This window comes from Lynx rufus, unplaced genomic scaffold (genome assembly GCF_022079265.1).
Source record: "Lynx rufus isolate CCGP_SWC_20201006 ecotype Redwood Valley unplaced genomic scaffold, mLynRuf1.p SCAF_1, whole genome shotgun sequence".
NCBI lineage: Eukaryota > Metazoa > Chordata > Mammalia > Carnivora > Felidae > Lynx > Lynx rufus.
The window spans coordinates 187,058,350-187,073,438 of record NW_025814823.1 but is presented as its reverse complement, the minus strand read 5'-3'; the positions used below and the strand labels follow the sequence as shown (position 1 = coordinate 187,073,438).

Here is a 15,089-nt window from a genome sequence, read left to right as displayed (position 1 = left end):
AGTCTCTGGTTGAGCCTTGTGATGCAGCAGGAGAGAGGTCAGGAAATGGAGACTTTGGAGCTGAGTACTGAAGGATGAGTGGGAGATACCCAAGTAACAAAGGACTGGAGGTCAAAAGTGAAGGTAGAGAGAGCTTTTATAAAGAGTGCTTTGAAGGGGGGTTGAAAGTACACAGTCCATCAAAAGCATCTCAAGAAAGTCAATGTGGGTACATTATAGAATATGACAGAAAGCATGGTGAAGAGAGTGAAAATTAAGTAAGGCTGAATAATGCAGAGCTGTATATACAGGCCCTAATGGGGAGTCTGAACTTAAAATGAAGGTGAGGTGGGGCCACTGACCAGCTTCAAGCAGGGAGACATAGGGACAAACTGTGTTTAGGACAATCATTCTTGTAGTAGTGTGAAGGACAGAGGGAAAAGACAGGAAAATGGAATACCAGCTAATAGTTTTTCAGAATAATCTAAGTGATAAAGAGGAAATGACTCAAAATAATCACAATAGTACTGAAATCAGTGACTGCATTATATGGATGGTATGGGCAAATGATTACAAAAATTTGGAAGCTCGAGATGACGGGTAGCAGAGAAGGAGGTATCTAGCCCTCATGTTTCTGGATTGGTCAACGGGGCATGTAATGCACAGATAAGTAACATGGAAGCATTATGAGATTCTTTATGGGAAATGGCATACTGGCTCAGGTTATAATTGTTCATCTCACTGAGTGGTCATCTTCAACAGTGAAGAGTAGTTTCCCTCTATAATTGGAGGGATAAAAGACATATGCCGGGCAAAAGCACTGGGAGTCCAGAGTCCTGAGTGTGATAAGGTCCACATTTGTAGCAAAATAGTGATGTGAAAACAGCCCAGAGATCAAGATCACACAGATGAGAAGTTGTTTAATCAACATTTGAATGGCCGTCTCTCCGACTCAGAAAGCTGTGTCCTTAACCACTACCTAATAACACATCCCAAAAGTTTCATTTCTATGATATTTTGGGAATGTAAGTTTTCTGATTTAATTTTATCTCTCTATAAAGATCATAATTTTTGTCTTGTTTTTCTACATGCTCATAAAACAACTACAGAAAAAATAAATCTGTGCATCTGATTCTGAGCATGGCCAGAAAAACTCTGTTCTTGCTTTAGGTCTAGGTGTCTTAGAGTTTTCATATTTTCTCTATAATATCAGTCATTTAAAACATTTCCCAGTTTCACTTTTCATTTCATTATTTCAACTGCACATTACCCTGTACACGTATATTATAAAACTGACAATGCTAATTTTGCTATCTATCTCAATCTCATTTTAAGATATCTCTGACCAAGTAATAAATTACTCTATCAAAAGATGTTTTACAAATTTCTTTTAAAAAGTGAATTATTTATTTTTCCTGTAATGACATAAAATTATAAAATTAACAGTAGATTTTCACTTTGGAATAATAAGGTATTTACAAATTCCATTCATTACTTTATTCAGCAAATATTTACTGAACACCATTCATTGTGTAAGATATCACAGATATAATGGAAGCAAAATTATATATGGACCTTTCTTCAATGTTTCTTTCAGTACCATGAAGAAAAAGGACATCACAAACCAAATAAATATAAATTATAACTACAGTTGGTCTACAAAGGGAAGTTCTCTGTATTTTAAGAGAAGTTATCACAGAGGACTGGACTCAGTCCAGGAGGTCATTACTTCTCCCTTCCATCCTTGAACCACCACAATCTAATCTCAACACAGCAGTCAAATTTATCCCTTTCAATCTGAAATCAAATCATATCACTTCTTTCCTCGATGGCTCTGAAATTTCACTCAGAATAAAAGCAAGGTCTTTATCATGGTTCTGGAACTGCTTCATAATCTTTTAGTCCCTTGTCCCCAACATCATCTTGACTCCTGAACTCACTCTCGCATTCACCTCACTGGCTACCTCACTAATATCCTTGGCACTTTCCTACCTCAGGGCATTTGTAATAGGCTAGAATATTCCCATCCAGACATTTAAGTGACTCTTTATCTTCATGAAGTTTTTGTTCTATTAATAATTTCTGGATGAACTTTACACTGATTATTATAAACTGTTCCTCCTGGCATACCCAACTGCCCTCACCTTGCTTATTCCCTCTATAGACGTACTGTATTACCTAGTTCACATTATAAGTAAAATAAATTTATTGTCCTTTTACTGCTAGCACAAAACTTCCAGAAGGGAACTACTTTATCTCCAGCATCTAGCATGTTTGGCACATAGTAGGTGTTCAACAAATACTTGTTGAATGAAAAAATGAATGACTTCTCTCAGGAAGTAATGATTGAATTGAGATCTCATGGTGGAGAAGGTAACAGTCCAACATTTTAAAGGGATTAGTCAGAACTCAAAATAATAAAAATTGTGTAAAATAATCATACTTTACTATTATCTGGAATTAGTAACATAAAAATGTTCATGAAATATAATATATTCTCTTCCTCTGGCATCATATAGAAAAAAAATCAAGCATAAGATAAACGATGCTATGGATGAGTTCCCAGCCATCTTACTTTGTTGTCTTCTGCCCTCTATCCTGCTACTCCAAAATCTTAATAAGACTTTAGAAGTCTTTTTGCTTATCTGTTAGTTACATAATACACTTCCTTGTCTCCTGCTCAGAAAAAAAAAAAAAACAAAGATGGAAGGGAGTTCTTTCCAGATAAGGAAGCACAGTATGCAAATTGAAAAATTATCAAGTGATATTACACAAACTATGCGTCAATAAAAATAAAAAAATTGACAGGACTAATTTCATTACCAACTGCTATATGGTTAGCTAATTCTGACATGAAAGAGTTTTAATTTGTATTTAATTGATTTAATGCTGAATCAGATAACCCAAAGTTTCACAGCCAAATTCTTGTAATGTGCATAGCCCAGTCTTATCATGCATTACAAATACCAGGCTAAGAAAAGTGTATGAATGAACATGCATGCGCATACACACACATGCATACACGTGTGCACACACAGAGTCAAGCCCCACAGGCAGTTAGAAAATGGCCTACCTAATGCCACTCTTGCAGCTGATGCATCATAATTAATCCAGAAGGAGACCCAGGAGAGGATAGTGATCAGGATGGAAGGCATGTATGTTTGCAGAATAAAGTAACCAATGTTTCTCTTAAGCTTAAAGCTGAGGGACAATCTGGGATAGGAACCTAGAAAGGCAATTTTAGAATATCATAATTATCAATCAATATTTATAGGATACTTTTCTTTCAAGGCCCATAAATAAGTTTGTAAATCTTCCCTAAATTCAACTTTAGCTCCTGATGAAGGGCACTTGCTCCTGAAAAAGTAGTATGGGAACACTGGTCTTTTAATTAGCAAAAGTTACTTGGTGTTGAGTACACCCATAGTCATGAGTAATTAAAAGAATTCCAGCTCTTCCCTGCTCAGGCTCCTGCACTGGATCAAGGATACTCATTCTCTACAACTATGAAAACAAGACAGTTTGGTACAGTCCCTTTGTTCCCCCTCAGTTGTTCCTCAACAAGACCATCCTGTAAGATGCTTTGTTTTTATTTTTTTATATAAGAAATAAGGCTGTACACTCTGATCATATTTTAGAAATCTCTTCACAAGCCCCAGAATTCACTGCACATCTGGGATCAATGGCAAGCTTCAGGTACACAGCAACTCCCTAAAATTGTGTGAAGGTTTTCACATGTATGGATTATATATGTTTGCTAATTCCACTGATTCCATCAAAGTTCTAAAGGGGTGCCTGACTCATCAAAAGGTGGAGAATCAGTGTTTCCAAAGAATATTTTTGGGAGATAAAACTAAAGGATCATATTCCTGAGGCTAAATCCTTTGATTGTGATGATCCAGGAAATTACTCTTTAAACAAAATATGTAACTGAACATCGTTGTAGAATGTCAAAAAGTCACATTGATGAATCATGTGTGTTAGGGGTGACATTATTAATAATTGAAAGAAAGTCTTGCCTAGCCTTCTTGGGCTCAAGTTAAGTGTTGTAATATTAAAGTAAGAATATTTTAGATATGAACTCATTTCTAGTGTCTCAGGGATTCAGGGACCTCCAATTTAGGAAAAGTTTCTGTTGTTTGTTTTTTAAAGCTAAGGCTACGTTATATTCTTACGAAGTCATACAACTCTTACTTGAAGTAGTTTGCAGGGAAAGGCAGAAGGGTAATTAAAAATGTATAGTTACAGTACTAGCTCTTTTTGTGCCTGGGGAATTCATTCCAATAAGAAAAACATAAAAAAAATATTCCTGTGGGTTTACTGTTTTTCCCCTTAATGTTTTTTTCCCTTATGCAGCAAAGTATTACTTTCCTAAGCTTTTTTGCTAAAATTCTGTGCTGGTGAAACCAAGTTTGACAACCAAAAACCTCAATGCTAGAAGAGTAAGAATGGTGAAAGCATCAGGATAATATCAACATCTGGAAGGGCTTTTAGCTCTAAAACAGGAGGTAAGGCTCCATAAAGAAATTCTTAACCTTTGAGATAATGTGGAATTCTATTCTATTGCCTCCAGAGAATTTCATCGTGGTCAGACGTGAGCGAACCGTCTCTTCCCTGTATTTTTCAAGAGTAGGATCAGTTCTGTAAGTTGTATAAAGCTCGGGCAAACAACTCTGACCAACGTCATTCTCTTTCTGTATTCTGTCTCTGACAATTAGTCCAGTCTTTGGTAGATGAAAGGCACTGAGGTAACCCTCTCAGTTTTGTGGGGGTGCCTTCTGGGAAATAGCTGTATGGACCCCAAATGAGCAATGGGCCCTTTGATGGGGAACAGGAGGTTTGCAGCAGATCCAAATCTTCCAGTCATCTTTTCCTGGGACCCAGTTGTGATATAAGTGAATGCTTTTGACAAAATATGCTGAAGCCCCTTTTGCCTTAACCCTCTTCCCTGATACACACCTGTGGAAAAAACAACCTTCTTGGTGATAAGTTTGTAATCCACGATAGAGAACTGTGGAAGTTCAATCTTTGTCACTCCTGTTACTGCGTTATCATCCCCACGCCAGTAAAACTCAATGTCATCGGTGGTATATCCATCTGTAAAAGGAAGCACACACACACACACACACACACAGATACACAAAATAAAAAACAAATAAAACAAAACAAAGAGTACTTGTTTACAAAGATGAACTATATTAATGATAACAGCCACAGCTAAAGGCTATTATGTGTTAGGTATCACGCTAAGCACCTGAAGTATATTACCACATTTACTTTTCACAACAGTCTCATGAGGGGAGTATAATTAGGCCCACATGAGGCGATGAAGGTTTAGCGAAATTAACAGCTTGCAAGTAAGAGGTAGCATATAGTTCTAACTTGCACTCATTTTCTAAAACACTATCACATTATTACATGACCCTGGATGGTACTCTAATAGAAAACAAAAGAGAAAGTAAATATCATTTAACTTATCAGTGCAGTATTGAATGCTATCAACCCCCCCCCCCATATAAAAGTTTTGAATTACAATATATTTGGGTTTCAAGTCAGAAGAGATTATAAGGAATTGAGTCATCATTTTTTAAATATTCATAGACACGATCTCCAAATTTGATTTTGCAGCATATCTAAATTCCAAAAAGCTACCCCTGACCAAATAACCCCAACCAGGAGTAATTCTAATAGTTTTAAAAGTAAAGACAAATGTATTATGTGCACTATAAAAGGCACAGTGCATTTAGGAGGCTTGTTTCCACTTTCTCAATAATTATTTCTTGAGCACCTACTATGCTCATGAGTGTACAGTTGCTGGGGATAGAAGTCTGTATAATAAAAACAAGTCCTCTGTTATAATGATACTTTCAATCCACGAGGCAGAATAGAATAAGCATACATATCTTGGTGAGTAAGCATATGTGTAACTGCAATGAATAAACACCTATTAGATTATTAACAGAACTATACAGAGAAGCATGCAATGAAATCCATTAAATCTTAATATTTTACAAACACACCCACCCCAATATCCCACCTGCAGAGCATAAATTGTATTTGTATATCATATTTCTTAAAAGAACTTTTGCATCCAGAGAGCTGAATTTTTACAAGTCTAAGAAGTAGGCAGGTCAGATATTGCTCCCCAATTTAAAACAAAAAGCAAAACAAAACAAACAAAAACAAAACACAAACAAAAAATAAAAAATAAACCCAAAAATAAAAAAAACTAGTTAAAAAGGTTGCTTAAATTCTTTTTGACATGTGACTTAAGTTCTTTTTGCTTTTTGACATGTGACTAGTTAGTGTTATACAGGACTAGAATATCAGTCCTTTCATTCTTAGCTCTTATAATTTTCATTAAATCACATTTCTTCCAAAGAAAGCAAGTCAAATTTCCAAGAGTAGAAATGGATTATTTTTCAAAGAATTACAGTGCTCTCAATTCGAGAATCTACATCAACCATAGCACAGCTCAGACAATGTCTTAACTTTTCTAGCAGTCTGCATTCTTCTTTACTCATAAGAGCAACCATCTTTATCTGATGCAGAAATACAGATTTTTGTAAAGAGTCAATGACAACTTGAACTTCTGGTTCCATAACTATAGGCCTTTAGATAATAGCTAATGATTTTCAAAAAGGCCTGTTTACTTGCAAACATCATAAAGTACATTGTAATCACCATTGTCAGGGTGCCTGGCTGGCTCAGTGGGTAGAGTATCTGACTCTTGATCTCATGGTGGTGAGTTCAAGCCCCACATTGGGCATGGAGCCTACTTAAAAAAAATTGTGGATATTTAATAGATTATACACCACCAACATTTTTCTTAGCATGATATCATTTAAAGCCACTTATTTTGTTAGAGAATGTCTTTCTTCGCATGAAACTTTGATTTAAAAGCAAATTATTCATAATTTTAAGAAGGGGAGTCCAGGTACAAAGTGAAAGGCACAGTAAAAATATTCTTCTCTTTCTCCATTAGTCTACCCCATTAATATTCTCTATCTAATCCTAAGAACTGAGGTGTCTGTCCCAAACAACAAGTGCTTTTATCTGTGATTTCAACTTTCTTAATATGGCCATGGGAATCCTCATAATCCAGGACTTCATCTCGAATATAATCCCGTTTCTCATTGGTTATTTGCACACAGCTCTCAGTTATGAAATTATTTAATCAATGACAATCCCATCTTGGCCAAACCAGTGTTAAATAACAAAAGAGGGCACCTGGCTCAGTTGATTGAGCTTCCTTCCAGCTCATGACACTGTAAATTGGATTTGTGGTACATAAACATGAAAGAAGGTATTTATGAAACAAGAAGGCCATCGTTTTCTAGGGAAAAAAAAATTGTCAAATGCTGCCATTTTCAAACGAGAATGGGAGTAAAGTCAACTCTTACATTTGCAATAAGAACTAAGTCGAAATTAGTAAAGAGTGTGTTTCTGGTTCTCCAGCTTCCTTTCCTCAGTTTTTATCTTCTCTCGTCCACTGCTACAAATCTTCTCACAGAAGCTCTCTGTGGGCAGAGGCATGGGAATATCTATGGCATTTCAATAATTATATAGGCAATGCCTCACAGTTGTTTAATAAGTAGAAATATTATCATGAAATATAGATTTTTGTCAAAATGCCAACTACCTGACATGTGTTTGCTAGATAATTCCTGGCAGAGGAGAGGCACTTGGGATATATTGTTGAATTAGTAAAATATTTATTTAACACATGTGTGGATTTATTTAACACATGTGTGGATTAACAAGTCCAGATGCTTGGCATTGTGGAGGTATTCATCATGTCTATACCTCTGTTTCTTGCTCCTAATACAGTACCTGGCACATAGTTGTATTAGATAAATATCTTCTGAGTGAATAAAAAAAAGCCACCCGAAGATAACACAGCCCTTAAGAAAAATCCAAAGGTTCTTTATTATGTATTTACCCTTATGTAATAGCTCAGCAAATTGCTTAACCTTTCTCTGCTCTTCATTTCTTAATCTGTAAATTGTAACAATAAACAATAACAACATAAAAGCTACCTCATAGAGTTGTTATGCAGGAAAAACAAGTTGTTACTTACAAAATGCTTAGAGCAGTACCTGATAGATAATGCTCAAAAAGGTTAGCTAATAGTTTCTTTTCAAATAAGAATTATTGTAAATGAATTAAAAACTCATATTTCGTTGCATGTCACCTGGCTTCTATTTTATGAACACTTGAACACATTTACACAATGAGAAACTTGGGTGTCCAATGACACACCCTCTGGTGTGTTTGTAAATCGAAAATGAAACATTGGAAGTTTATTTTGATGTCAAACATTTTGGAATCTGACATAATGGAGCAGCATATTTGTAATACTTCTTAGTTACTGCTGGTCTTAAAAACTGCTATCTTCTTGACTTCATTTTGAGTTAACCAAGTATGGAATGCTGCCAATGGAAAGCAAATGTATGCTCTTGCATCACCGATTTCTAAAGACCAAAGACCAACAGTTTATGACTGTGCCAGGGTGGTCAAGTTCCAAATCCAGCTCAATATACTGTGTAGGATAAACTGAAAGCAGACCTAGTTTTATTTATTTTTATTTTTCTTCCTCTTCTTTAAAAAAAAAAAAAAACTTCTCTGAAGGAATATTTAACAGTGTCTCAAAGTGATTAAAAATAAAAGAAAACATATGCAAATATGTATGACCTGACTTTTACAGCTTTCATAACGATAATGAGTGAAAAATAATTAGATATCTTTTAAAAGATATCAGGAGGAGATGCACTGAAACTTCTCATTAATGTCTTGCAAATTAAATTCATCTTTTATATTTTATTCATGGGATTCCAGAAACTAGTCATTAAATTATATTGTATTATTATCATTAAAAACATAACCCACATAAACTCAGATGGACTATAAATAAACCAAAATATAACTTCACTGGAATCTACCTGAAGGAATTAAAATTGTACAAAATGTTAAAGTTTCTGATCAGGACAGATAAACAAATACATTTAAAAATCTATGTATGTGAATGACAGATATACTGTCATATACTGATAAAAATATGTACTACATGAGATCTAAGGAGCAAAATTATCACGTTAAACACATTCACATAATAAAGGAATGTGTTCTCACAATTGTGACATTATCTTATTACATAACATGGCATTTAAAAAAGTTTCTTTCTCTCTTTAGTGTCAGTCTACTTGTCTATTTTGTTATCTACTAAGTAAATATTTCATTTCAGATGAAATATTTTTACTGTGCAAGAAATATGAACCTATACCAAGATATTAAACAGTGAGGGCTGGTGAGAACATTTAGAAGAAATGGATTATAAATGCCACCATTTTTTTTTTCCTAGTGAGAAATTAAAGAGATCTATTGTTCTCTTGTTGTTTATTTAAACTTTGTTCTCCAATCGGACTGTTAAATGTTGTAGGGTAATTATTTTCTGTCTCCCATTGTAGCCAACATAGCAACTGTAACATAGTAGTTGCTTTAAACTGCTAATTCTTGGTCATCACAACCAATTGTTGATGTTTGAGGATTAAGGGCTAGTGTTATTGGGACAATCCACTCTAGTCATGGATGGTTTCAATTTTTTTAGGAACTATCTTATCTCGAATTTCATGCCCTTTTATGTGTCTATCACAGCACTCCACAAGCTTTTCTGAATTGAAAACCTCATTGTAAAAATTTTAGCATGTCGCTCTATTAGTATTGAAATTTTTATGTGTATACTGTTATCGGTATATAAGTAACTATTATTAAAACTTAAGTTACATTCTGAGCAACACTAATCCTGTAATGTGCTTCATGGAAAAGGGTTCTAAGTAAATGTATTTGGGAGTAACTGCATTTCGGGCCCCTCTTGTAGTCACAAACATTTAACACAGTAAAGTTTAGATAATTCCTCAATAAAGAATTTGCTTAATATTACTTACCCCTGGCATTCTCCGTACCTATTTGACCAGAGACATTTTTTAGGATATAAAAAATATCCATCCAATGCAATAATTCCATAAAATGCTAGAGTTAGTCACACATTTTAGGGTGCTTTAGTTAGGTTCCCCCCAAACCAGATAAGTACTGGAAAAGGCACATAGTCCCTTGGAGCTATGTCTTGCTCTTTAGTGGATTAATCTTTATTTTTTCCTCCAAAAAAAATTTCCAGAAAAGAAGAAAAACATTTTCAATAACAACCAGGTCAAATTGCCTTTTAAAGCAGACAAACGTTTTGGGGAAGCAGCAGGACCTAATGTGCAACAGGAAAGCAGGCCTTTGTCTCATGACTAACTCAGTGACCACAATCAGAAGTCTATCAGTCCACAATCAGAATGGACTACACGCCACACAGTCCTGTATGTTTGCAAAAGTGCAAGACTGAGAACAGTCAATGCCAATTAGTTATGGGGATTTTCCAAGAGGGAGAGAGACTCGCTTGTCAGCTACAACTGTTTAAATTCAGCAATGAAAGCATTCCAAAGACACTCTGAGTGATTGCTCTGACTCCTTAATTGCATCTTATTCTTCACTCTGCTCTTTAGATGGACTGCTAGACACTAATGTTCTGCTGTCAAATCATTTCTAGGCCTTGAGAGCTCAAAATAATCTGCCTAGGGTGGGTCAGACTTGATTACCAAGTGGCATCTTAGTAAGGACACCATCAAGTCATGGCCCAGCATTCATCCTACATCACAGATAACCCATTTTTTGTGTTATTAGCATTTTCAAATTCAAATCTTATGTAAGAGGAGAGGAAATTGATCATAATCAAGTAAAATGTTAGATTCTGTGCTCTAAAGATGATTTCACTTTTTGGATTTCAATGCAATATTCACTATTTGTTTTCTCTGTATGGAAGCAGAGTGCTCTGGTGGCTGTTCCTGCAAGTTTAACTCCTTAATGTGTTTCTTAAGCTTCCTTAAGTTTGCAGAGCTCAAGCAATTAAGCTGATGATACAGGTAAAATAAACCAATTAATAATATAAACAATAATAATAACCACAACCACAACAATAATAGCTGCCATTTCAAAGTCCTTATGTGTCAGCGCCTGCCTTAAACTCTTTACACGGTTCTGTCTAGAACCATATAAACCAGACTGGGTTATGGTTACAAGAATTCTTCCCCACTACCCAACCCTGCTTTTTTTTTCCCTATGCATTAGCCCTAAGTCCTGAAGTAACATAGAAGAGGCAGAGAACTGTCAGTGCTGCTCAAATTTCACGTGCATAAAAATCACCTGGAAATCTTGTTAAAATGCAGTGTGAACTAGGATTAAGTGGGTAGAGCCTGAGATTCTGTAGTTCTAGTAAACTTCCAGGTGGGGGGATGGTGTTTACCCATGGACTAACCTCTTCATAGCCAGGAGAGTGTTGCAGAGCGAAAGTCATTTCCCTTGCCATGGGAATCAGCAAAGGGATGCTGGTATCTAGCCTGACCAAGAGAAGAACAATGTTTCTTCTGAACAAAGGTTTTACAAGTTCCAAAATTAAAATATTTTCTCCCAGCTCTGCCTCTCTTATAAGGGACTAGAGGAGATGTTTCTGACGCCGTCTCTACCCAGGGGTCTGGTTCTCTTCTTTAATCTATGGTCTACAATCACCAACAGCATAGAACAGAAAGATGGAGCCAGGTCTGAAGGGTTTCTGCTCATTTGTATTCACACCAGTTTTATTTGAATACTTAGGATTAAGAACAGTCCACTCTGGCATCAGATCTCTGCATCTTTTGTTTATATTCTTCAACATACTAGTCAACAGGCTTCAAGTTTCCTGCCTTCTTCTAATCCGTGCTACACATGATGCTATTACACTTCATTTAAAAACGGGCTGGTGTGCCATTTCTATGCCTTAGGAAAGCATTAAAAAATGGAAAACAAAAATATGAAAAAATTCTTTATGGCCTTTTCAACAGGTCCAGACTTAAAAGCAAATTCTTCACTCAGGCATTCAAAACTCTTATCACGGGGCTTCTATCTGCTTCACAGCCTCATCTTCTATTGCACTTCTTCCTCTTCCAAAGCTCTCATCTCTACCCTTCTACTTCCTTTCGTAATCCTTTGACCTCCAGGCCTTGGTTCAAGCTAACTGAAACATTTTTCCCACTGATATCAAATTTCTGTACAATTTCAGGGCCCATCTCAACTTTCCAAGACACTGTCTCATTTTCCCTCAGTTGGGAACTTCCTGTCTTTCTTTCCTGATGTTTTCACAGCACTGTTTTAATTTCTACAACATAGCTGTTATAGACAGTTTTGCATCAGAGGGTTTGTGGATGTGTTGGTCTCAGCCACCAGACCACCCCGGAGGGTGAAGAACCAAGCTTGATAATTCTGTGCCTGTCTCCTCCTTAATGCAGGTCTTTTTAAAAAATTTTTTTTTTCAACGTTTATTCATTTTTGGGACAGAAAGAGACAGAGCATGAACGGGGGAGGGGCAGAGAGAGAGGGAGACACAGAATCTGAAACAGGCTCCAGGCTCCGAGCCATCAGCCCAGAGCCTGACGCGGGGCTCGAACTCACGGAGCGCGAGATCGTGACCTGGCTGAAGTCGGACGCTTAACCGACTGCGCCACCCAGGCGCCCCTTAATGCAGGTCTTAATAAGGGAGGGAGTCATGTAAGTGTGGCTGTACTGAATGGTCAACACACTAACCCTTTCATTGTAGTTCACCAGATCCCACTCCTGAAGGTGGAATGATGAGCAGATGCTACTTGCTGAATTGTAAGATGGTGGGACTGCAAAGCTGAGATCATTAGTGACTTGGGATGTGGAATTCCCATGCAGTAGCCTTCGAGTCACTAAAAGAAAGGTGGTACCATTGGTACCAGTCCATAAAAGTTGAAGCAAAGGCCATTGTGTCAAAAGAAACTTTTGTTGGTGTTGCTGACTTTTAATATATGTCGTCATTCTTAGGTGAACAACAGTATCCTTGGAGTGGCCACACGGCCCTCTGATAATGACTTTCTCTGGGCTGATAGATTTTGGAAGCCAAATTGCCACCAAAGCCTCCAGAGGCAGCCAATACCTGCTGTGCAAATGGAATAATGCTCCCTGGTGACAAGGGGATTTAGTCCCATGGAAGAGTTTGTTAGCTCAAGAGTGAGGGAAGATACTTAAATTAACAAGGCCAACCAAATGGCCTAGGAGATATGCACAGCTGTGCAATAAAATGCCATCAAGTGTTACACCAACCCATCTGCTTTCTCATAGGGGGTGGCAGAGAAAGTGAAGAGCTCGCTTACTGATGTTGGAAGTGGTCTGGGTCTCTCCATGTTAACTCATTCTTTGGTACACCTTCACTGTGACAGGGGTCAGCTGAGGACTCACACATTTAAAGATATTAGGCAAGATGCTCTTGTACAGGAATTTTTAGTCTAAATATCTGGCTGGCCAGTGAAACAGACCGTTAGCATGTGTCTTGACTAATAAGAAAATCTTCATTCTGCCCTTAAACTCCATATATGACTGACCCTTCTTTGCTTGCATAACATCCTGTGTTAATTCTCAGGATATTTATTAAATGATCTGGTAAGGAATTCATACCCTATACTCAAATATGAAGTCTCATTTAAACAGCGAGCCTACATTCTTCAAATTGGTATCCATGGCTTGTACTGGAAAGGTGGCAAATACCAGACATTTATTACATTTACTAAGATGGACCCAAATTGTGTTTGGTGAGGGGCTTATGTGAACAGCAGGAGGGAGGCCTGGGGGCTGATAGCATGCTAGCTGCTCATGCAAATATACATGCATAGTTAAACATGGCATTGCTATTCTGTTTGGGGGAATCAGGAAGAATTCATCAAGGTGATCTAATGCAAGGGATTTTTAAAGTTGCTACTAGCTAACATTTTAAATCATTTTCTGTGTGATGCCATGTTCTTCACAAGCATTATCTCATTTAATCCTTTTGAAGCAGAAATTGTTATTATTCCCAGCTCACAGATGAAGAAACAACAATTTGAAGAGGTTAAACGTCTTGCCCAAAGGTCAGAAATGGGAATTGAACTAAATCCCCTTTAACACTAGGGTCCAACTCCTCTATAACTCTATTACCTCATACTACTTATTCAAGGCCATATTTTCAAATTATTCTGTAATAGTACAGAAATATGTCTGTAATCATCCCTTTTACTGTATCAATGCCTTTATGCGGTGTGACTTTGCAGTTCCTCCCAAGAAGAGGTAGAATCTTTCCCTACACCTTGAATCTGAGCTGCCCTTGACACTTGTTTTAATCAAAGAAGTAACACTGAGCCAAGTTGTGAGCTTGGGCTAGTGAAGGTTTGGCAGCTCCCCACTCCGCTTTCTTTTGGAATCCTGCTGCCACCCTGAGAAAGGCTTGGATAGCCTGTGGAGAAGCAGGGACATGTGTCCACTCACCCCATCACAGCAGTCAGACAGCCCCAAGCCTATCTGTGTGAGAACCACATGCATGTGTGGGCCTGGTTCTGAGCCTCTTGGCCAACCTGTAGCTTCCTAAGCAATAATAAATGGTTTCTGTTTTAATCCACAGTTTGGGGCAGATTGTTAATTACTAAAAGCTAATGGAGAGCACTAGGTTCTGTAGAAACAGGAAAACAAACATTTTTTCTTGATAGAATGGTATATACACCTTCATTTCCAAGATAAAATTCATGCTCACAGCTGGGCCTTGCTTCAGAGAATCTCCAACTGGTTTTATAAATATTATGGGCTCAGCCATATGGCATAACCTAAATCAAGAGACCTACCTAGGTTCCTATCCCAGTGCTGCTATATACAAGTTGTAGAATTTTGGACAAATCATACATTCTTTAGAACTCTGTTTCTATACCTAAAAAATAAAGTTGTTCTAAAACAGCAATCCCCCAATTTTTGGTTTTAGAACTCCTTTATACTCAAAAAATTATTAAGAACTCCCAAAAGCTTTTGTTTATGTGGTTTACACCCACTGATACATACTATCTTAGAAATTAAAACAGATATTTAAAAATATCTATCCATTAATTCATTTATAACAATAATGATCCTATTTTCATGTTAACATAAGTGTCATTTTTATGAATAGTAGCTATATTTTACAAAATACAAAAACTTATTGAGAAGACTGGCATTGTTTA

At 36.8% G+C, this 15,089-nt stretch overlaps 1 protein-coding gene across 3 annotated transcripts in view; it reads right to left on the bottom strand.

Moving 5' to 3' along the window:
- The window catches only part of GABRB2 (gamma-aminobutyric acid type A receptor subunit beta2), a 231,508-nt gene that overhangs the window by 37,113 nt on the left and 179,306 nt on the right, over positions 1-15,089 (bottom strand). For all 3 annotated transcript variants that reach the window (XM_047073289.1, XM_047073280.1, XM_047073297.1), the window contains exons 6-7: positions 4,939-5,076; positions 3,053-3,205 (exon numbers count right to left, since the gene is read on the bottom strand). In XM_047073289.1, coding sequence (XP_046929245.1) covers positions 3,053-3,205; positions 4,939-5,076 — 291 coding nt within the window. The remainder of the gene's footprint in view (positions 1-3,052; positions 3,206-4,938; positions 5,077-15,089) is intronic.